Source organism: Hylaeus volcanicus, chromosome 1 (genome assembly GCF_026283585.1).
Source record: "Hylaeus volcanicus isolate JK05 chromosome 1, UHH_iyHylVolc1.0_haploid, whole genome shotgun sequence".
NCBI classification, from domain to species: domain Eukaryota; kingdom Metazoa; phylum Arthropoda; class Insecta; order Hymenoptera; family Colletidae; genus Hylaeus; species Hylaeus volcanicus.
The window spans coordinates 19,954,834-19,979,296 of record NC_071976.1 but is presented as its reverse complement, the minus strand read 5'-3'; the positions used below and the strand labels follow the sequence as shown (position 1 = coordinate 19,979,296).

Genomic DNA, 24,463 nt, shown 5'->3' with positions numbered 1-24,463 from the left:
ACATCTAGAGCATTTATCAGTTTGTATAATAGCCTGCAAAAGGCAAACATTAAGCTGTTCTCAGCCACCTAGACCCATTCGATCTTTAACTCTCGTCGCGTAGAACGATCAAGGGGTAATCGATGGTTAACCACAAATCATGGATTGTTGGCCAGCGAGCACGTAGTTTATGGGTATGTATTACCGTGCATAAACGCTGAGAAATATGAATTTATGTCGTCGATCGACGTTTTCTCTCTCCGTTCGCCAGCAAGAAATTTATGTAATCCCCAGCCTTCCTGGCGTATCGAGCTGATATTCGCTGAACTGGTGAAGATTTATAAAGCTTTAGGAAGATTCCCTTTCTTTCCTTATCGCAGGCTTAGGATTGACTTGAGAGTAGATCGCTGGATGCTTTCAAGACACCAAGGGCTGAAAAGAAAATACACCCTGTGAACATTTATATGCATCGATGATGATGCATCTGGTTTGAATGAATTTATCGTGGTTATGGTTAGTCAATCTTCATTTTTCACTATTCATGTTCTCACTCGATAGGGATATCGATCACCAGCTAGGAACGCTCAATTTTAAGTCGAATCTTAGGTGTTAATTTGACCAATGGCATATTAGGAAAGCCCTGGACAACCTATATGAATAATTTGGTCACTTCATATCAAATATTCCATAAATATTCGTACCCTCTATGTCTATTGAAGAAGTTTGTTTAAATTAAATGGTAGGTTTGATGTTTCCAAGTGTATGTTTATAAAAATATGTTGATCTATATATACATGTATAAGCTTATTCATATAGATATTTTTAATGAAAATTCATTTGGTAATATCGAAACTATTACTTCAGTTAGTCAAACACATTCAATAGACATAGAGGGTACGAATATTTATAGGGTTGACTGTATAAGTGCAATCCTAACAGTTTCCTATCTCACGAACACTCCACCACCTACCTAATACACCTTTTTCTAGCGAATTCCTAATTCCCAACTCAATACATCATCGACATACCAAAAAAGAAGGAACCCAGTCCTGAACCATAAGTACACATCATTGCTTTCGCTGATGTCAGAGCCGAAGAAATGATTTCACTGACACCGAAGCCACGGAAACGGGTTTTTCCGGCCCCGACAAAGGAGGAAGCACATCCAGGGACATCTCCAAGCGCGAAATCGATACGCACGACTGCCTAGGATGTTCCGAGCCCATCTTTTCTACGTTCAACCGCAACGTGCAAGGACAAAGCGTCGCTCGCGGTCGTCAGTCACTTCGTCGCGAGACGAAATTCGTGTCTCGCTCGGACGGAGAGCGATTCTCAGGCCCCAAGTCGGTTCTCACAGCTCTCTAGCGAGGGCCTGAACAATGGGCTCAGCTGGAAATCGAGCGACTTTAACCCCGCAATCAGACGAAACCGTGAAACGCGGACACCCGGTGGCTGGAATTGATTAAGAACGGTAAAAGAGCCATTAAAGGCGGAAACCACCGCGAGTCGAACCTCTCGTGTTCGGTGGCGAGCAATTAGCGTCTTTGGTTTTTCAGGACGACTGCTACGGACTGCAAGAAGCGCCAGGATTTTTCATCCTGGCTCTACGAAGATGGCTGACGCTCGGAATGCGCGAAGAGGGCTCGAATATCCTTGGCAATTCATAGTTCCTAGGAATAGCTACTGGAATAGTTGGTTAAAAATTGTATTCGATGTGGATTGAGAAACGACATCCGTTATAAAGAGAGTCGCGTATAGTGTCAGATGTGGTGTCAGCCATCCTTCGACATCCTTGGCGATTCATAGATCCTAGAAATAGTTGGTTAAAAACTGTATTCGATGAATTGTCGATTGAAAAAGAAATATATATGGTGGATGTTAAGGGTATTATTGTTTAGGGTAGTGTTCGTTTTAGTTCCTGGATTAGGTCAGAGACGAAGGAGTTGTTTCCTTTGAGGTGTTTAGCGTAGTTTGTCAGTTATGTATCTCAAGTTGTTGCTTCTTCGGAAACTATATAGAGTAAGTTGTATAGTGTTCTGAACTTTAGAGAGAGGAGGAAAAGGACGAGGGTTAAGAAGAAAGAAATAAAATCCAGCTACGCGAAAATGTTGATTCCTCCTCGCGCATAAGAATGTTCAAGCCCGCATACGTGTTAATTAAATTGCTATCGGCCACCAGATCTCTGTTCGTTATTTTAACAACGAGCTCCAGCTAGTTGACCTCTACATTCCCATAGTATCGAATTCTCGTTGCTGCTCCAGCGACCGATTCTTGTGGAATTCTGGTCTGAACAGCTCGTCGGGGGTTGAACTCGGAGTGGGTTAATCGTGCAGCGAGAAGAAATTCTCACGAAACACCTGGTACTAAAACTATTATTTCTAATCAACACAAACTAATTCGTTCTCAAATGTATCGAAACATTGGAGTCATATATGCAAGATTGTGGTTGTGTTAAACATTTGTGTTATATTAAATTATTTTCACGGATCTCACATGTACCAACACAAGAAACTTCATATCTTCATTCAAACTACACCAGACGAGTCTACGCACTTGCTAATTAAATTGTTATTGGTTACAACACTTCCACCCATTACTTCACCAATAAATCTCAACAAACTGGCTTCTGCATTTCTGTAGCATCGAATTCCTCCGCAAGTCTCGCTATTCTCGCCCGTGACGAAGCCGCTCGAGGGTTGAACTCTCATAAGGGGTTAATTGTGCCATGTTAGCGTGTCGCATGGTTGAAATTCGAGCCTCCGACGCTGAACCCGTCTTCCTCGGTCCGGTTCTCACAGTTTCAGACTCGACGAACAGGCTTATTAATTGTCAGCCATAGGCATTCGCGCGGCGCGTAACATAAACCTTCGCTCAGAATTGCCAACAATCTTGAAAAGTAACGAGGGGAGGCTCCGTTTTCCATGCTCGAGCGAACTGGATTACGGCCACGGTATATCGCGCTTAACTTTAAAAGCCTGATTAAGACCCTGACGCGTATCCCGCCAACGGCCGTATTATCTCATCCCCGCGAGCTCATGCTTCTAATTATCGAATCCACTGCTAGACGTGGATACTTTTACCCGTGGGATTTTTAATTGTGCGTGAAAAAATAGAGAACCGTCTGGAATACGAGTAAACACGCCGACGAAAGATGTCTGTCAGGTTAATAGACCCGCCAAACGTGATCATGCGAATTTAATTTATTAATTGAGAAGAGAAATGGAGAAATGGAGAAATGGAACTCTTGTGAAATTTTGTTAACCCTCTGCACACCGAATTATATTTCAATTTCGTTGCCAGCAGCTCCCAACGCTTTTAAGTGTTTCATTTAAAATTTACTTTAACTAAAAAATAAGGCAATTTAAATAAATAAAGGAAAGAAACAAATTCACTTAAATACCAGTCTCATTTTCACTTTTGTTGTATTTTGTAAGCTTCAAGTGTATGTCTCTTGAAACAATTTCCTTCCGTAATGATTTGGACCTGAAAGAATGTCGAGTGGGACTCGGCATAGAAGTGCAAAGGGTTAATATTGATTTAACCCTACTCTTTTGTGGCATTGAAGACAGCAAAGAGAAAGTTTTTGCGTATATATTTTATTTATTACGTGGCAATCTGAACGGTTTATCTTAGAATTTTTTTGAAGGACGAGTTTCCAATGGAAGGAATCGTCCTGGGGCGTCTCGGCGATAATCAAGTTTGATCAAACGAACGACGACGCCCTGGTCAATGCAATTATTGCTCCGTGGAGAATGGAGTCGCGGATCCGTGGCCTCTTGCGGCTTTTCCGCTTTGCCCTGCAGCAATTGAAAGCGCTCCGTGGCACCCGCTATCCGACGCTGGCTAACGGAATCGAACCTCGATCCTCGAACCACCTTCGAGGCACTTTCCTCCTCGCTGCCCACTCGAACTCATTTTCTTCCATAATTACGCCATTTCCGAGGGACACGGTGTGGGTCGAGGCGCATGGGAAACGACCATGAGGCTTTCCAGTTTTTCAGTTTAATGGAGAGGAGCAGGAGACATACCCAACACGTTGAGTGGTATTTGGAACGTCTCGTAAGGGTATTTATTGATCGCGTGTCTTCATTTCCGTATCTATGTAGTTCATGAAGACTAACAAGGACAAGGCCTTTGTGTCATTGATTTGCGTATTGGTAGTTTTCGACATACTATTTGTAAAAATACAGAATTACAGAGGTAGAAACTAAATACATTTTTGGATATTTATGATTAAAAGTTCGTTAGTATATTATAACATCGTGCATGTGCAAGGACAATGCCAGTGTGTCATCGATTTGCGTACTGGTAATTGCTGTCGTTCTATTTGTAGAAATACAGTATTACAGGGGGTAGAAACTCGATACATTTTTGGATATTCACCCTTAAAATTTCATTAGTATAATACAACATGATTTTGTAACTGTAATCGCTAATTGTAAGCGTAACACACAGAAATCATGTAAGAAATCCCAACATCGCATTCCATTTATATGTAATTAATTCCCAAGGAAGACTCAACGAGCTTCAACAGCTCAAGACTTGGAGCAACTCTCGAAGAAGACGTTACTTTCTAGCTACTTCCAACAAAACCCTAATCGTTCATCATCACAGACGATGTAAAAAACCTTCCCCACCTCGTTAAGACCATTTCGTACGGTTCTCTGTGTCGCCTCTCGCACGGACCGCCCTGTCTTGCTAGGCGTAATTATTATTTGCTCGTAGACAGGTACAGGTAAATGGAGCGGAAGGTGTTAGCCGTGGGACGCGCTCGAGGATCGTTTCACGGAAGACCAGGACGATCGTTAATCACCTCGGGTCGTGCAAGGTACACGCAGAAATGAGTTCGTCCTTTCGGGCGTCGCGTGGGCGAACGCTCGTACTCGTTTCGCGCGATAATTCAGTTCCTCGACGGTGAATAGTGGCGTTATTCGACATCCATCATCGATGGACACCAAGGCGCATAACTGGGTGCAACTGACAACAAGCGCCAACAGATGCGCGAAGAGGCGCCATTATGCGGTAACATTAATTACAGGTTGGATTTCTACGAGACTCCACGTCGTGGAAGCCGAGATTAATAACGTCGAGTGATAATTAGATGAACAGTTGCGATCCCCAGTGACCTTGGAATGTGTTGAATACTGTGTCGATCCGATTAGACGGAATGGGTACTGCGACTATAGTCTATGGAGGACTTTTGTGATCGACGGAACGGTTCGTTTTGTTTAGTTTATCGGCGAGATTAGTCACTACCTTTATTGATATTGAATGGAAACTGTCAAGGGTAATTAATCATCCGGAGTGGAGCATTCTAGATGGGTATAGGTGCTTCAGAAGATCGAGTTGAAACTCTTCAGGAGTCGTAGAGCAATTTTTAGATAGTTTTGCTACAAGCTGGTCGACCCTTGCTCAGATATATCTTGAAATTCAGCGAAAAGTCGACTGTACAATAATATAAAAATAAATTGATCTCTCCTCATGAGTCGCACTGTACACATCCCGAGTCCATCACAGGAAGTAAGAAGCTAAGTTTGATTTCTCACTCCGGGGAATCACCGTTCATAAACTGTTAAAAGTTCCCTTTCATATTCTAAGCGTTCAATCGAACTCTCTCATTCAGGGTACGATGCATGTTTCCGCAAAACGTTCCAGTGCGCGTTTAACAGATGAGAAGGAGAGTCCGTGGCTGCTATTAGGAAGAGTTAATGCGCACGCGCGTTTGTCTGAATAACAGAAATTACGCGAGCCCCGAGGGTTGCATTACTGACACCTATCATAGTGATTACAGCGAAACGTGTGCTTATTGAGAGGCGCGCGAGGCGGTGTCAAACGGAAGAAGGGAGAAACGATGTTCTGGAACAATCTATGCCGACCAATTATCGACTTTATCGTGAACTAAACGGTGGATCATTTAACCCAACCTGTTCGTCATTCTTCGAATCATTAGTCAGTGTTTTACATTTAATGTGTACTGACTCGTAGAAAATCTTACAATCCGATATATTCAAGCTTCAAGCTGATAAAATTTGTATACACACTTCATTTGGATGAAGTAAATGTATAGTATGGCAGTATTTATTTATAAACAAGCTTCTACTTTGGTAACTTCTAACTAATATAGTAAAACATTAAGTGAAGCTTGTTATCTCAGACAAATACATATTCACAAGTTCACTATGGACACTTTGAACACCTAACAAACATAGTCCATTTGGACCCAGTAAATGTATAGTATGACAGTATTTATTTATAAACAAGCTTCTACTTCGGTAACTTCTAAAATATAGTAAAACATTAAGCGTAGCTCGTTATCTCAGACAAATAAATATTCATAAGTCCACAATGGACACTTTGGACACTTAACAAATCGAATACCTCAAAGATTAGAGAGTTACAAATTGAACGCACGTCCTCAGGATCAGCGTCGACAGTTCAATTCCTATTTTCAAAAATCCCCGGTTCACTTCCAAAACGAATCAAAGCTCAGACCACCCCTCGCAAAGGGTTAGAGCCGTCGAGGTCGATGTTAAAGAAGGAAACCCGTCGCAGCGTAGAAAGGAAGTCGCTGAAGTGCAACGGATGGAACACGAGTAAAAGGCGAGGCCAGAGAGGGCATCAGCGAAGAAAAGTACGGGGATCGTCGTGGAGAAACGGGAGGAACGAATTCATCGCTCTATGAGAACCGAACTGACACGGGTCGCAACGCGTTAGACCCAGCCTCTACGGCGTTCATCTCTCTGCACATCTCGTTCGCATCTTCGCGGTCTTCCCGCGGCGCGTCTCGGTGAGACATGACTCATCCCGCCTCTTCAGCGTTTTCCCATGATCCGAGGGCTTCGTGGACCTATGGTCCGTTCGGTGAAAGAATAACCTTGGTTGGGGGAAGAGGTTCCAGGAAGCCTGGCCATTTTCATCCAATTGCAAACTGGCAGTCAATAGGCACTAAGTGACTGACAGTTTTGAAACTGTTAACAGATTGACCGGCATGCTGGTTAAGGGTGACTGACGTTTGTTTTAACACTAAACCTACATTCATTTGTAACTACTTTTATCGTGATGGGACAAATGACTGGTCTTAAACACTTTATTTTCAATTAAATACAAAGATATTTTACGTGGTACTAAATTGAATAAAGCACGAAACAATTGTATATAATTCGTACATAGCATATAAGAACTGTAAATAGAATTTGAAAACGGTCATTTTGCTAATATGTTTCTTGGAGATATTTTGAATGAATGAAATGCAAGTACATCGACGGGCTACTTGATATTTATGGTCTGCAAGCTTTATAAATAAAGAAAAAAAATAATTTCCTCTTCGAAGGATAGAGTAAAATCATGCAATAGAGGAAAACTAGTCACGAGCTACCACGAGCTTTTCAGCACACGGAGAACACGTGAACTAGTGGCGCCACTAGTGCGCTGAAATCATCGTGCCTTTGCCATACTGGACCTCTTAGGCCCTCCAAAGGCTCCTCCGACGGTTTCATATTCTGTCCGCGGTCAGTCTGACTCATTTACAAGGATTCCCTCGATCTCCAGCCGCGATTAGGCCAAGTCACGCGTGGCAATGATCTGATTATGGTCTCCGCGATTCTATCGGTTGTCCTTCGCTGTCCGTCTCGTTGTGAAACGACGCTGTTTGGGAAACGTGCACGTACGCGAGGAATGGGCCTACGTGCATGCAAAACTCGTGGAAAGTTCGAGGTCTTTGTCCTTGAAGCGGTGGTCGCTTTTTTTGGGGAACGAGTTGGACTCCGTTGACTAAAGCGCAGAAACGTGATCGATAAACTTTGGCAAAGAAAATTGTATGCGATTTGGCGCCATTTTTTTTTATGAACAGAGGGATTAACTGATTGCTTCGAACAATCATCTAAAATCTGAACGTTATCTAACAAGAATGGACCATTTTTCTGTTGCAGATACGCGATCGTGTGGCTGATGTCTATCACGTCGCTGCAATGCCAGGTAAAGATCGTCTGTACTAGTATTTATTTCTTAAATATTGTTCTTTGATTGTCGAATGTAATAAGAATGTGACTCTTAAAGGGGACCACTCACGAGAACACGGAGGGCGAGGGAAACGCAGAGGACCCTGTCGTGGACGAGACTACCGAGGATTACTGGACCGGAAGCGGATCTGGTCCCGAAGAGGATGACCCGCTACGCAACGAAACCAGAGAAGGGTTGACGCACGAAGCCAGTGATCACGACGCCGTGAGTATCATTACATAGTCAAACACGATTTCACGACACGTCGATTCGTGAGACACGCGTGCACGCGTAACCCGAAGCCGTACGAAGCTTTGGCTGCGAGTTCGTTTAGGGTTTAACGACCTGCCTCAACCAGGGATGACCAGAAGGGGGAAAGAAGATTTGCGTTACTGATTTTGACTCTAAAAACAACCATGACTAATTTTAATTCATGATTTCTAATGCTTTGCTACGAAGTATTTAATTCTATGCTTCAAATTCCAATTGCGTTTTCGAAGAGTATTGCCCATCTTTGGTCTCGAGTATCGCGATTCTAGGAACACCCGTTACACAGAGAGTCGCGTATAGTGTTAGAAGTGGTGTCAGCCATCCTTCGACAAAGTTGAAAGATTCCCCTGGCGGCGTTAAAAATAAATAAACACTTCCTGAGAGAGCTTAACGTATTCCTCCGTATCATCGATTACTCGCGTGACGGAGAAAAGTGAAAGACCAAAGGAATCGATCGATCGTTTCAGATGCATTCGGATAATGGTTAATTGTGGAACGGATATTCGCCAACGAATACTTACTTACCAATTTGGTTGCATGCAGCAAAAAAAAAAAAAAAGATGTAGAAGATACGTCTAACTTCGTCACGCTTTAGGAGTAAATTGTTCTGCTTGAAAGAAAAAGGAACCTGGATTAATATTACTTCTTCACAATTTAATTTCGAGTACCTACTTATTCTCACTTGCAGTGGTTACTTCCACGCTACAATATTTAAAATAATTAAAATATTCAATGTACGTGTGCGTACCTTGTATCTATCATCCTATCCTTACAGAAATAGAAAAGAACTCCTCAAGAATCAAAAGTGGATAAAATAGTAAGAAATTATTTAGGAATTGATTGTGCTATGATTTTGTCGCGGAGTGTACGCGTTAGGTACCATAAATCGAATCGAAAATAATCAAGCCATGGTGAGCAAACAGCTGTAGGTCAGGGACAAACCTAACAGACTGTCCAGGAGACGATAGGTGCATTCACCCAGCCAGTCTCACCGATCGCTGTCGGACTAATGACTTTCGACACCCTAACCGCGCGACCGTTAATCATCGCATGAGCGCGCGTGTCACGGCGGGAGCAGAGAGACCAAAGGCAACGGACTACGGAAGTGAATTATGTTCTTAAAAGGAGTATTACATTCGCGAACGTCGAGTCGCGTTTACGGTGACGTGTGAGACTGGTTTAGAATCCTATTGGATAGCAACGAATATTGGAAATGAGCGATAGAAATTTAGATAAAAGAGCTACAGAATATTTACTTAAAAGAAACTTAGGACGCTCTATTTTCAATGTTCTTCAAAGTTACACATAAATCATTTCTTTAAACAGAGTCTTGTTTAAGAAACTCGAGTTCGAAAACTTTATAATAAATCATATTTATAGCCATGGTTATCACCGATGGCTGCGCTTTCCGCAAAGATTACCACGGGTAAGATCCCCTTTTGTCCACCAAGTATCATTCGAGCATGATCTCAATTGGCCTTAAATGCCTAAAACGAGAGGAGGAACGATCTGGTTTCGAGGAAGCGGGTCATTCGTCGAGCCGAATCCTCTTCCGCGACGCGGCATTCCATGTTGGAAGCGTTCCTCAAAACGATGCCTCTAAAGACCACGGAGACCATTCGAGTGGCTCCCTATAAACCCGAGAGACAGAGGATACTGTTCAGGAACGATCCTCTAACTACTCCAGTGGCCCATAAACGGTTCGAAGCTGGCTTTCCGTCTTTCTTCGGGCGCTCGAGTTCCAGAGATTCCTCAAACGTGAGCTCCGTGAAAAGCAATAATTTCCCATCGCTCTAGAACAAATAGAACGCGATAAGACTGCTCCGTCGCGATACTTCGTGGTGATTAAGAAACGTTATTTCCCCCCCTCTGTCATCGAATTTCGTATATTTGATTTAAAACGATAGAATTCATTCAATTTTTTGTCAGGAGGGTTTGGTCAGATGGTTGTAGGGTGCGCTTGAGGTTTAATGTATGCTCGCAAATGCTTATTTGTGTAGATATACTTGACATCAGAAAAGTAGGATGAAATACAAGATTAAATGTAATTAATCTTGTCACTATTACCATTAGTAGTTTTAAATCTGCACTTTGGATTTAATTTCGCAAGTCCCTCGTTAATAGTTACGTTTCCATTATTTTTCCCTGATGAGTCTACGTCTTAATTATCGAGACCTCGAGAACAAAGGATTCATTAGCCTCGGGATTCATTTTACATAAATTTATCGCACGAAGAGTATCGATACAGTGATAGCCCCATGGCAAGAACCACCGTGGAAACGAAGAAGAATCCCAGGAGCGTGGAACGTGAGCGCGAGGAGAGCAGAGGCGACAGAAGAAGATGGCAGAAAAAGAGCGTGTAACAACACGATTGTTTCTACGGGTGCCGGCATGTGGAGGCTGTTCGCGACTTTTTAGCGCTTGCTGGCGTTTACCACCGACCACGCGCCTCCTTCCACCTGGTACACCTGACCAGGCTACCTGTCGACGCACAAGTGGGAGAATGTCGCAAGAAGACCGAGGAAATTCTCCGCTGTTCGCTTTCTTATCGATGCCGGCGACTGGTTCACGCTAATTGTCGATGCTCGACTGGAGTTGCTAATTCTTCTTAACACGTCCCCCTGCTAACGATTGGAAAATGGCATACCGCACGTTATGCCACATTTGCAGGAATTTTATTCAATGGTTGTTTGCACCGATAGTGCATTCAATGCTTCATTTAATTCATATTTATTTGATATTATTTAATATTAACCATTGGCCTTCGCTACGTACAGGTATATTAATCCTCTATTGAATGGATTCTTAGTCATTTATATAAATATGGAAAAAAATATTTTGATAACACAACTAGGAAAACTAGATCTACCTAAAACATTAATTTAATAATATTCCATGAATTAATTACATCCTTCTATATAATTCGATTTGTCCAATAATATTCTTCAAATTAAATTCGTCCCATGAATTCGTTCATTATACGATACTCCATCATTTTCTGCATCAAATAATATTACACGAACGAATTGTACGTTATCATGTGTAAACACGCGGTAGTGAACATGGTAATCAAAACTGCAGTTATGCGAACTAATATTAGCGACAGACATGCCATACATTTCTCGAGAACGGCATGTGTTCAGTGGACAGCACGCAGGGAAATGGACTGCCTATGGTCAGACGCGTTTAGTGATCAATACGACGGCACCTGTGACCTGGCGAGATCAGTCATGGAAGGAATTGCGAGACGTACTGGGTCAGACATTGTAGCCAACTGCGCAAAAATTGCTCGACGATGTCCACATTCTACTTACTCACGCTACCTCATTCCTCCTAATCTCTTCGATAGCCCTGGCACACATGCGTACGTTTGGTCTTTCGATTATTGTCAATTTCCTAACGGGGAAGTAACCACTTCTGAAGTAATATTCAGGACTACAGTTGTCGATACTACATGTGTTGACATCAGTGTGCATTTTTTCGACGAACAAATCTTTACCTAGATAAAAATTTTTACCCATCACCGTCTGGGACACTGTTCGGTAGAGTACGCGCAGTGAAAACGGACCGTCCATGGTCAGACACATATTACGAGTCGTACCACAGAGACTGTAACCCTCGATTACTTTTCGCGAGTCAATTAATGAGTATTTCTAAGAAGAATTATAACTATTCGTAGAATTTTAACTCATTTTATTAGCTGATCTCCTCTTTTATGCGAAGGTGGTGTACGTTGGCGAGGGCGCAGCGTACGTACCGGTCCCATCGTTGAAGGGACGACCTCTGAGTCCAAATCTCCAAGCCCTACAAACACTGCAGGGCTTGCAGGGTATCCCTGGAGGTGGGGGGACAGGAGTGATCGGCGACGACGACTGGAAGAGGCATCCGGAGACCTGGGACCGCGAACACAGGAGATACAGGCCCAACACGACACGAGTTCAACGTGAGTAAAAGGATTATAAATAAATTCATGATTGAATCATGTATACTATATACAGTCAACCCCATAAATATTCGTAACTTCTATGTCTATTAAAGAAATCTATCTAAATTAAATAAATGTTTCATTATAAATATGTACATGAACAATCTTTACACTTGTATGTATTTATAATGAAATATTCATTTGAAAATATCAAACTTATGGGACTGACTGTAGGTGTGTTAAAGAACTGGCACTATTGACAGGGTCTGAACAAATATTTAAAGTTATATTCCAACTTTGATCTATTAAATTAATTAACGATTATTGGATCGTTAATTATTCACACTACTAATTCGTCTCTCAAATTTCTTCTCATCTTTTTCAAACAAATGATCCCTTAAAAATCTCACTATCAAACATGAAGTCCCCCCCAAAAATGAAGCTCACGATAGTTTCCAGTCCTTCGATCGTCCATTTCATTGAGACAAAAGGACCCCTAAGCTCGATCCTGCGAATCGGAGACTGCATTCCGACACAACAGCAGCTGCTTTCACCCTCGTAGACCGTTATCGCAACACACCCGTCATTATTGCTGTTTCTGTGGCTCGCGGGAGATCGAGCGTCGCTGCTGCCTCGAGCCAGGAAACGATCGAGGCCCGGCGATCGATCAATCGAGAGGAATCGGGCCCCAGCGTCGCCGGGACCGCGTCGTCCCCGACACTCTGGGATCCAGAACGCGATGGCGAATGGCTACCGTTAGAGTGGACGCAATTAAAACGGTGTCGGGAAGTCGTACAACACTCGAGAGTGCGCCTTCGACGTCGTTGTCCTTCTCTCAAGGCGTCGACGCCTCTCGTTCGATCGCTATTATCCGGCTCCTGGATCGCCGTGATCAAAGTCACCTCTGGTTCCTCCTCACCCTCCCCTCGAGAACCAGTGACCCACGATGGCTGCAATTTTACAGATTACTCGTCCTATACCGATCGCGTTCAGGAATCTTGTCTCGGGGAGCGCTTGGAATTCTTTCGCAAATCCTTCATTGGGCGTGCTTTATTGCTTCCCGAAGACGGAAGGTGAAGTAAGTGGTTGCAGGAGTGCGTTGGACAAGGAGTCGAGTAGTTCGTGTTCCGCATCGATGAGAGAATAATTGTGCTTTCTTAAAATAGAAGACTCCAACTCGAAAGAATTCTGTTTAAGACACGAAACATCTTTGGAAATCCTCGTCAAAAGTGACAATAAATGACCCTCAGAGTGTACGATATATTCTCTGCACTTTTTAGATATCCTTTCTATTCCTGACCAATCCTTTAAAAGAATCGATTCGTCGCGCTTGAACCATCGCCAACGAAAACCGCGTCATGGATCATCGTCACCCTCGCGGAGGAACTTCCCCGAAAAGCATCTGTCCACGTCCATGCTTACGGATGATGAATCCTCCTTGTTCATCGCGACCACGCGGCAGGCTCGATGAAGTCATAAAACCTTTCGCCGCGGGAAACGTAAGGCCACCCGCGGTATCGTCAATTACGCCAAAGAAGGCCCATTAGGTTTAACGTATCCCTCTCTGCTCGATTCAACGACCCAGGGCCCTCCCTCTTCGTCCCCATCCCCGTCGCCGTCGCTACATTTTTCTTTTCCGACAACCTCCACGAGACGCTCGCGTTCCTCGGGGTCAAAGAGTCGCGGAGGCAGCGAACGCGACTGCATTCCGCTTAAAAGTCAAGAACAAGAGCGATTAGCGACACAATTCCTCGACCATTGGGCTGTCATTCACGTGTAACGATCCACTTCGCGGCAGAAAAAGATGATCGAGACAGATACGCGGCTGGTATTTCCATAATTGGTTCTCGGCAACTCGGTTTTTATTTCTCTGGCCCATTTCGCGCGCGCCGCAATCTCGCCACTGGCTGAGAGAGTAATGAGATTTAAATGGAAGGCTCTCGAGACTGCTCCAGCTCGTTTGGATTCCTCGTACGGTGTCGTGTACTTTTCTTTTCGTGGATGCAATATTTCGTGCGGTTTGTTTGTCGAATAATTTCTTCGTTCAAATGTTGCGGTCGTTCAAGAGGTGTAATTTTCTACGCGTTGAATACCGTTCGATGCTTCTATCTTGATACCCGTAACGCAAAAACCACCTTTGGGGTAAATATTTAGGTTGATTCGTATCGAATATCCTTTTTCCTGTGCTCGGATTGACCGATGGCAACCGTTTTAGCTGGCCCTCTTGCTTGATAATCATAGTAGAACTCGATTTGTTCCAAACATTTCTAACAGTTTCATTATGGTAACTGGTATTTCCTGTAAACACTGTGTATAAAGAAACAAGATCAATTGTTTCGAATTAAAAGTAAAGGACCAAGCTTTGTTTTAATAATAATAAATTAAAGTGAAAAGAATTCTGTTCAAGGTACGAAACATCTTTGTAAGTCCTCGTCAAAAGTGACAGTAAATGGTCTCCAGAGTCAGCTTCTTTAAAGAAAGATCCACCAACCCTGTCACGATTTTCGGAAAATAGGGTGTCCACGTGGACGGAAAGAATCGGAAAACCGTTGGTCGATGACGAGTGAAAGCGAAGGAACGGGAGAAGCCCTCCTGTACGCGATCTTCGTGGTAAGGGGCCGTTTCCAGCGTACGTCGACGTAATCCAGCGGGAGTGTGGAAGATGGACGACCGCAGATGGAGGCTGGCGATAGTCACACCTGGGATATCCCTCGATGATACAACTTTTCGCCTACGCCCCCTCCATCCCGCGTCGTTCTCGCGGTGCATGCGTTTTCGAGACGGTATGCACGCGCGCTGATCACTATTGCGGATACGTGCTTTGTGTTCATCGGCCGGCAAAACGACCAAACGCGAACAATGGAAACGATTGCGCAACTCGGATACCCGCTCGAGTAGTAGGGGAGAGGAGCGTTCCTCGACGAGATTTCAAGATTCTTCGCTCCTGATTTTCGAGGAAAATAATACTCCAATTCGGGGTGAAGCTCATTAATAGGGGATAGAATTTAGAGAGGTGATCGCGAACGAGGAGCATGGATTCTAGGAATTAGTTTGATGGTGATCGTTAAATAATGCCACTGTCACTGTGGGTTCTATGTACGAGATAACAAGTGTTTACTCCACTGAAATACTTTCATAATTTGAGTGTATATCAAGGACACTACTTGACATTCCTAGATGCGATATCTTAAGTGCCAGCAATTAAGTAGTACACTGTGTATCGATATGAAGAATTACGTTTTATCTTGCCGCATTATGCTATCTTGCCATATCTAACTTGGAAATTCTGTTGCAGACATCGAGGCAGAGTGCCAGGACGACTACATGAAGATCAGGATTGGGTTCAACGGATCATTCTCCGGACTCCTATACTCGGCAGGTAAGACAAGCCCCCTTGGGCATCGTTAAACTATGAAGGGACATACCTCCGGTGTCTTTCATGTGTTCATTCGGAGACATGCACAAGTCAGCTAAAGTCACTTTTACAGACTTCGAGGATCAATTAATTCATCCAGGTCCACCCTCGATAAAAACCCAACCGTACTCGTTTATTTTTGCTCCAAGCTTCCTCAGCTAAATTTTTCGCCGTCTAATTTCCCGCACCGACTGGTTTTTGACCAGGCGATGTACGTGCCCGCGCCGAGCATGTTCCCGCGGACGTGCCCCCGAGCAAGAACATTAAAGTCAATCGAACGGATATCACGTCGCAGGCGCGGCGCTGGCAATTATATCCGCGGACACGAGGATCGAACCTGCTACGCGCTGAAGAGCTAATGGCAGAAATTATCGTTCTCGCGGATCGCAGCCGGAGAATTTTCCTTTTTTTCCCAGCTAGGCCAGGTCCAACCACGGTTGGACGGTGTGCTTCCGTTATTTTGAAACGAGCGTAACGCGTTGCGTCCCCGCCGCTGGCGCACGCGATGCGCCTGGAAATAGCGCGTCCTTGTTGACCAGCCTCGTGACTCGCTGCGCAGACTATACCGACGTGCGTGTGTCTCTCCAAAACCAGAACGAACCATTATTCGTGTTTACTACTGTCTCTGTAGAGTATCTTCACATGGGGGGTGTGACAGAGGGGGCGGAAGATGCTTGGATTTCGAGAAAATTAGTGGAATGGGTCACTTTGGGGGTAGATTTAGTAAATAAAAATTGGTATGAGAAGCTTGGAGGAATTAAAGAGGGTGGAGGAAGCTTGGATTTCGAGGAAATTAGTAGAATGTGTATTTTTTGGGGTGCTTTAATAAATAAGAATTGGTGTGAAGAAGTTGGAAGAATTAAATGGTCACGAGTCTTGTAACTTTAAAGTAGGGTTTCGTGGACCCAAGGTTATGAAAGCTGACCACAACTGCTGATCACACTCGACACCTGGGACAATATTTATATCCAGTAAATACCTACCCAAGATAATACAGGTCTTGATATTATTCAACAGTAATTATGATTACTATTTGTGAATGTCCGCCCTTTCTTGGACCTAATATCTCCAATTACATTTCATTCATGCTCCCCAATTTCCATCACCACCACAATCTACCCAACCTGTCATAAGCTGGTCACTGAACATCCGTTCCCCCCTTCCTCCCAACAAATACAGCTCTTCTACTCTCAGAAAATCAATTCGCTTGTCAAGGTTGCATCCCGTACACTATGCATCTGTTAAGTCGCAAAGGTTACAAAAATATACCCGTCGGGTACCCATGAGTTAACCCATTCGCAACGACACTGGTCACGCGCATGCCGGCCCTAAACGGCGGACAATCGGATTACGTGGCGAGTGTAAAAGCGAAATACGCGGCCGAGGCGTTGCGTGAACGTCGAGCATCAAGAAAAAAAAAAAAAGGAAGCAAATTTCTACATTTGCGACTGCCTGGCGGAACGTTATCCGTGAAAATGGTTCGCAGGCTTTGACGCGACAGTATGTTCTGTTGCGAATGGGTTGAGAGAAATTCCTCCAAATACCCCCCGTGGACAGCACGGTAAAAAGACTGGCCGGCCTTCCGGGTCCCGTGTCGGAATCGTCACACGCTCGACACAGGGTGACACGGTGCTTGTGATTTCCCTATAACTCTTTCCGTCTTCCTCTTATTCTGCCGGGATTTCTTCTGGGGTACTCTTTACATTCCCATGGGAAACATAGGCTACCGAATACTTGGAAAGATCAGCTACGAGAATTATTAACCCTTTGCACTCCGAATTTTCTGATTCCAGTACATGTTTGTCGAGCTTCACTCGATATAGGATCGCAATGCGTTAAATAATATCAAGTTTCCTTAGTGTCATAGAGGACAAGATTATAGACCCTTCCAAAACCCAATAAAGTTTTCGCGAAGAGCCACTCTACAAAAATGTTCTACAAACAAAGGTTTATTACAAAATAAACAAAAGTACAAAAAGCCTTTCGTGATGCTCGAAGACAGAGTACACCGGCGTATAAAAGTGATCTCAGATGTCACACACATCGGTTGGTCCCCGCAGGCTCGGGTCTCAGAAGAGCCAACCTAAGGCACGCAGAGGAGTTGAGGACAATCGATTTTAATTGCAGGCTATTCCTACGACCCGGACTGCATGTACGTGAACGGGACGGGCCGCGATTACTACGAGTTCTACATCCAGCTGAATCGGTGCGGCACCCTCGGTGAGAACACTCATCATCAGGACAGCAGAAAGAATCCTACGGTACGTAAAACGGCCCGGTACCAAAGAACGAAACGGCGTGGCTCGTTACGAGCCCAGCGTGGGGCACCAGCGTCTTTTGACAAGGAGTAATAATGATTAACATCCGTGGAAAAATACACCTCCCCCCTCTTCGTTCTTATTTCGAGATACGTCCACCCAGAGTCCACGGGCGTTTAACGATCCTTGTCTCGTGACTGGACGTATTAATACTGGCGAAAATCGTAAAAGGCGTGCCGATGTTAATAATTCTGTTAGGTACCCGCGTAGGAGTCATTAAACGCACGTGAACGCACGGTGATTTATACCTCGTTGCCTCGAAACGTGTCAGTTTGTCTGGACAGCGATTAAGACGGCATATGTACACCCGGGGGACTTGATTTACTTATATGTACTTAATATTCATGGTCGAGCTCGTGTGGATACAAGCATTACGGTTTTGCTGCATGAGGATCTATTATTTGTTATTATTACCATTAAGCTATGGGCGAATAAATTTGTCGACGATGTTACGTTCGTTCCATTTAGTAGATCCGTTATTTATTTATATGCAAAATTTGTTATATGTCCAGTACAATTTTCGAATTTAATTTAGAACACTGTACAAAAAAAAAAAAATCGCACTTGATAGAAAGATCCTTTTCATTAGGCATGTTTCAGAATCATCAATTTTTCAAATTTTTCAGCTATGCGAATATCCTGTTGCGTTTTTTGCGTTTCGATGGAGTTCGAAACTGCTACATTGTCCCCATAATCGATATTCTGTATCACGGGCATCGTCTCGTTCGGTTCGAGGTATTTTAATTGCGCCGCTTTTGTTCGGCGATTTTATTCTCGCGATTTACGACCGTCGTTCTGCTCGTTTCAGAAAAACCTGATGTGGAACACCGTCACGGTGCAGTACAACCCGCTGATAGAAGAGGAGTTCGACGAACACTTCAAAGTGACTTGCGAATACGGATACGACTTCTGGAAGACTGTCACCTTTCCGTTCTTAGACGTCGAGTGAGTAAGAAATCTGCGCCGCGCTTCTGTTGAATTTCCGCGGGACATTGTACGGATTCATGCTGAAACCTTGTCGCGAACCCTCCCGTGTGTTTTTGGTCCATGTCACCCTACGCGCTGCTCAAAGCATGCCGCGAAATACGCACTTCTTCAGGGAGGGTTTATACCGAAGGAAAAAATAAAACATCGTCTGAGATTTACATCTACAGCCAGTCCCGTAAGTATTCGTACTCTCTATATTTATTCAAGAAATTTGTCTAACTTAAATGCCAAGTTTGATGTTTTCAAATAAATTTCTATTATAAATATATACATATGTAAAGTAGGTTCATGTATATGTATGTATATATATCCATAATGGAACATTTATTTGAAAACATCAAGTCTATCATATAATTTAGGCAAACTACTTCAATAGACATAGAGGGTATGAATACTTATAGGACTGACTGTCTATGGAGTACACGATACAAGTAGTACGTTCCATGTTAAAATTAATGCACTTTTTTTTGGAAATCAAAAAGCAATTTTTATCGAACAAACCTTCAACACAAAGTACATAACAAAAATTAACAAAATTATTATGCCCCTTGCTGCATAATAAAACTGCAATTTTGTTCAAACAGATAGCGAATTTGTGTTTAAGATGCTTCTTTACATGAAACCTACGTTGCTACGGGATAAAACACCTGCGTTTCCTATCATCTAATCGTATTTTAATGCCCATCGACTAAATACCAGATGAGGATCTGTTTACGGTGAAGTTCGTCGCTCGTAAAAGCTATTTAACCGAATAAGAGTTGCTCGTCGCTTGCCCTACTGCCGGCTAACGGGTTCCGGCTCGGTTATTTCATAATCCTAACGCAAAGTATCTTCTTCCAGAGTGGCGACGGGAAATCCCGTAGTGTTCACCCTGCAGCCGCCTGAGTGCTACATGGAAATCAGATACGGCTACGGGACCACTGGAACTAGAGTGGCTGGACCAGTTCGCGTCGGCGATCCTCTGACTCTCATTATCTACATGCGCAGCAAATACGGTACGCAAGCGTAACTGCACGCGTTTTCGCTTTACGCTCGTCCTCGTCCCTCTCGTGCATCTTCTACCGGAGGTCTAATCGCGTGGCGCTACGTAACATCTGCCGGGTGTTATTCGCCAGAATAACGGGACGAGACCGAGAGCCACGCTACCGTGCGATTTTCCCTTCGAGGATCTAAAATTAGACGCGGAGCGTTTTTCCCTCTGGGGGATCGATAGCTGCGCGAGGAGCGGCTTCCGTCTTCCACGAAGTTATTTTCCGGGACATTTCCACCCTCCCCCGAACTTGTCTCCCTAATTCCTAACTTGTCTCCCTAAGAGGGAACGCCCAAACATCTCGAGTATGCGGAAATCTTCATATTCGGGTCTGGCCTTCGGATATCATTTTCTAGCAGAAAGTAATCCTGATATTTACGAATTTTTTCTGTAGATTCTAAACGTTCGATACAAATGTCTCTTAGGGGGATTAAAAGAACATAATTTGAGGAATATTTCTGGCACTTTTCATAGTATAATAATATGTTAAGCTATCTAGAAAATACAGGCGCTCAACTAAGCGTCGCTTTTTGTTTGGTTAAGCATGGAGAATAATTCGATTCGAGCCACGGGTGTAACCGGCTATAGTCAGCAATAAAAGCTCCGACTCGCATTATTATTTCCTGTTCATATTCGATTGAAGTTAATGCATCCGCGAGGATCTGTAAATCATACATTTTGAACGCCATGAAAACGCGATTTGATGTCATTTTAAAATGCTGAACTTGCCCGTGAGTCGAAAAGAAATCTTATGCGATATAAAAGGAAAGTTGAAAGAGTTGAAATAATTTAGTGCCACCTTGGAAATCCAATAACCCTCGACAAAGAACCAAATTATGTTAATCTTACCCAGGGATTGAAAGTATTGTTTCTTCGACTACACCTAAGTAAAACAAACCCTTCTTCGCCTCAGCAGATGGTTTCGACATTGTCGTGAACGATTGCTACGCGCACAACGGCGGGAATAAGCGTATCCAGCTGATCGATCAGTACGGCTGTCCCGTGGATGATAAATTGATCAGCAGATTCCGCGGATCCTGGTCTGAGAGCGGCCTCTTTGAGACGCAAGTGTTTGCCTACATGAAGACGTTCAGGTTCACCGGCTCCCCAGCCTTGTACATCGAATGCGACGTCAGGATGTGCCACGGGCGATGTCCAGTGAGTGCAAACGATTGTTCTCCCTACATCCTCCTCTACACACTCAGAGAATTGCCCGTTCACAGACGGAAGAGATATGCAGAAAATGCTTGCGGCTTCCTCCACGTTTATTCTCGACGGAGTTGAATTAAATATTCCCTCGTATCTCTTGTCTTTCCTTTGCTCTCGATTCTTCTACGAGTTATTCACACTTCGTCCCAGTTATTCATGCTTTTCGTCACCTGTTGCTACCTTCGATTATACAGAGCCAGCCGTGTCACTGGAGGAACGCCAAAAACGTGGCGAAGCGGTCGCTGCCAGAAATCGGGTCGTCGACACCAGCGAGCAGTTTGTCGGAAAACGTGAACCTTTTCCAGTCGTTGCGCGTGCTCCAGGAGGGCGAGGCCGACACGGAGTTCTTCCAAAATTCCACCACAGCATCCCGAAGCGGTAAGACTAATTATCCAAGATTGCTTAATAATACAAACACTCTTGCAGCTCTTTAAACAACGATAAAGATTATAATAACACCCCCTTTTTGCAGGATCCAGCGAACTGGCGAGCGATAGAGTCTGCCTAAGGTCAACGGTTCTCAGCACAATGATAGGGATTGGTTGCGGTTTCCTGTGCATAATGGCAGGCACGATATTGGCCATGTGTTCGCGAATGCGACGACAGGCTAGGGAGAAGCTACTATCGGACAGCATAAGCTACATGACCCACAAGGGTAGAATCAACTAAACCTTCTCGAACGCGCAAGCGAGTCTCTCTATTACAGGCATGTCCATGGGTGTGTCCCTCGCCTAATTCCGCGGTTCATTCCCCTCCCACACGCCCCAGTCGATAAACATAGCAATCTACGATGTTCCTGCCTTCGATAGGACAATTTTGTTAACAAAAGAATAGGCGGTACGTAAACTTTCGAAAGAGACGTTCGAATCGAATGCGTATCGCGACACCTGGCGGCGTGTGACGCCAAGCTCACGGGACAAAGTGAGGGAAGGGACATGCCTGCCCTCTATTTTCTTCTTATCGGTTGTATCTCCGTCGGTACGTGCGCATCCGTCGCCATCGATGAAGATATTTTTTGTCGATAACGCGAGGACAATAACCGCGTCGGTAAGGAACCACGCGAACGGTGAAAGTTACATCGATTCGGTTGGTAAACAATGAGTAGTGTTGTCGACGGTCGATAAGTAAACGAGGAGTATATAAGTGTATGCAAAATTTGTGTATCTAAAGTGACGATTACTTAGGACGGATTAGTAAATTGTAAGGGAAATCGAACAATTGCCAAGTATTGTGATACATGTGTCGATTAGGTGTACGTTGGTATATTTTTGATGAATGATTCGCCGTCGATATAGTGGAATGAAGACCCAGTTAGGGATATCGTAACCGACTGAAGTCGTGCTTCTTCTACCGACGACGCTTTCCCCTCGTATCTCTGTCTTTCTCTTCTACAATGAAAGATAAACGCTTGAAAGTTTATCACGCGTACGAGCGAGTTGCCGTCCGTCGATAATATCGACGCATAGGCGAATTTAGCAGTCGAGGATTTTGCCACGGTCTCTGCGTCGAGCGCTCGAAAGGTAAAAGCTTATCTTTGGATGGCAAGCCAGCATCTGCGGACGATAAAAGGAATACCTGTTTCGGATGCATTCGATTGCTTTACCATAGTCTTTTCCTCTCGCGCGCGCGACATTTTAAGAGATCAAAATAGATAGATACGGGCACCTAATGCCGCCGATGAGATTCAGTAGTTTAAGTATGACCAATAACATTACTCGCCATATTCAGGAACGCAAAAAAATGAATGGAATCTCGAGTTGCAACTTGAACAATCAATTCGAAGCTTATCAGTGGGAACGATGCAGAGAATTAAAACTTGCTGATTCCTTGGAGTGAAAAGGGTTAAATTAGAAATCATTCTTTTGTCAAAAGCGCGTTGTTTCGCTTTAACCCCTTACTGTACGATTTAAATATTCTTTGACTGATGAAGGTTGAAAAGTAAAATGAAAGAAAGTTTGTAACTGTTTTAAACAACATTCTACGTGGTAAGGGATATACATATTCTCATGAGAAGCTGCATCGTCGATGGATTAAGGGAAACTCGACCGACTGACTGGTTTCGTAACCGAGGTTCCTGAATGTTCGCGGATAATGCCTTAACGTATGGTATACATATCGCTATTATAATAAACAGCCACAATATCTAGGTTTACACTATCATATGCATATGGTATATACAGCGTCAGAACGTGACTTGATTTCCTTCGTTTTTCACTGTTCTAATTTTTCTTTTTTTTTTTTTTTGTTTCTTTTGTGCATTCTCGAGAAGCAGGAGCATCGCATAATCGCCACGAGCGCGAACGGCCAGCGAGGATTAAATAATATTTCACGAAACCACCCCCGCGCGCGCAGGGGGGAGCCAAAGAAACGTAGCCCAGCTCTCGTCTATAATTATTTATTCCAGAATTCCATCGATCTTTTCGCCCGCCTGTGAAATATTAATTTCCCCTCCTGGTCGTTCCCCAGACCCGTTAAACGTTCTCATCCAAGATCGAACGCCCGTAGTCACAACGCAGACTCCATTTTTCTCACCACGAGACAATCAGCAACACAGGATCCACCTGCTCGATCGAATCACTTGTAAATATAGTACCGTACGATGCATAATATTTATGACCAAGCTCGAGTGTATCAAGGTTTCCAATAAACAGTAGAAGGAGAGCCCGTGGTTTTTCCTACCTTGATGCCAAGTTTCTGTTACTTGTCTTCTAGACACTTTGGTCTAATTTTGGGCTTCTAAGGTGAGCCCAATTCGTGTTATCATAACATCACTCCGTACATCAGTACATTAAGTACATTAAGTACCTGTAGCTCGGGTACCTCGGGGTTGGTAAACCTGTACTGTAGCTGCGTATTCGCATGCTACAGTCCCTGAGGGTCGTAATATATTTCGAATCAGATGGACCGGAGCCTATTTAGGTAAGCTTGCTAATTTCTGCATACTTAATACCAATTTTGAAATGAGACAATTCTAATAAATATAAATTGTTAGTTTGCAGTAAGAGCTTTCGAAGATTCACGAGTCACAATGGGACTGAATCTTGACAATTTTATTTATCCACCGCGTTCGAGCAACTATTCATCAGGGAACGAAAAACCAGCGTGACGAAAAGGGGACCCTACCTGGCCGATTTTGAAAAATTCGACGTCTCCCGTGTCACAATGGCCGCGCCACGGAACGAATCGTGTTTCCCAAACAGCGCATACTTCATCGGAGCGAGCTCTCAAAGATCGCCGCAAATGGCTCAGGTCCACGGTGGAAAAGTGAAAATCTACGCAATATCTCACCCGCAAAATGAGCAGGGACCGCCATTTGTCGTTCGATCCTCCTT

The 24,463-nt window shown here is 43.9% G+C and overlaps 1 protein-coding gene across 1 annotated transcript in view; it reads left to right on the top strand.

Annotated features, from left to right (window-relative positions):
* LOC128878822 (uncharacterized) overlaps positions 1 to 23,933 on the top strand; it is an 81,896-nt gene extending 57,963 nt beyond the window's left edge. Inside the window, exons 2-11 of the mRNA XM_054127375.1 lie at positions 7,908 to 7,953; positions 8,035 to 8,202; positions 11,971 to 12,190; positions 15,468 to 15,551; positions 17,715 to 17,848; positions 18,714 to 18,850; positions 19,733 to 19,887; positions 20,839 to 21,080; positions 21,326 to 21,509; positions 21,604 to 23,933. Of these exons, the coding sequence (XP_053983350.1) occupies positions 7,908 to 7,953; positions 8,035 to 8,202; positions 11,971 to 12,190; positions 15,468 to 15,551; positions 17,715 to 17,848; positions 18,714 to 18,850; positions 19,733 to 19,887; positions 20,839 to 21,080; positions 21,326 to 21,509; positions 21,604 to 21,800 (1,567 nt within the window). The 3' untranslated portion in view covers positions 21,801 to 23,933. The remainder of the gene's footprint in view (positions 1 to 7,907; positions 7,954 to 8,034; positions 8,203 to 11,970; positions 12,191 to 15,467; positions 15,552 to 17,714; positions 17,849 to 18,713; positions 18,851 to 19,732; positions 19,888 to 20,838; positions 21,081 to 21,325; positions 21,510 to 21,603) is intronic.
* The last annotated feature ends 530 nt before the right edge of the window (positions 23,934 to 24,463 follow it).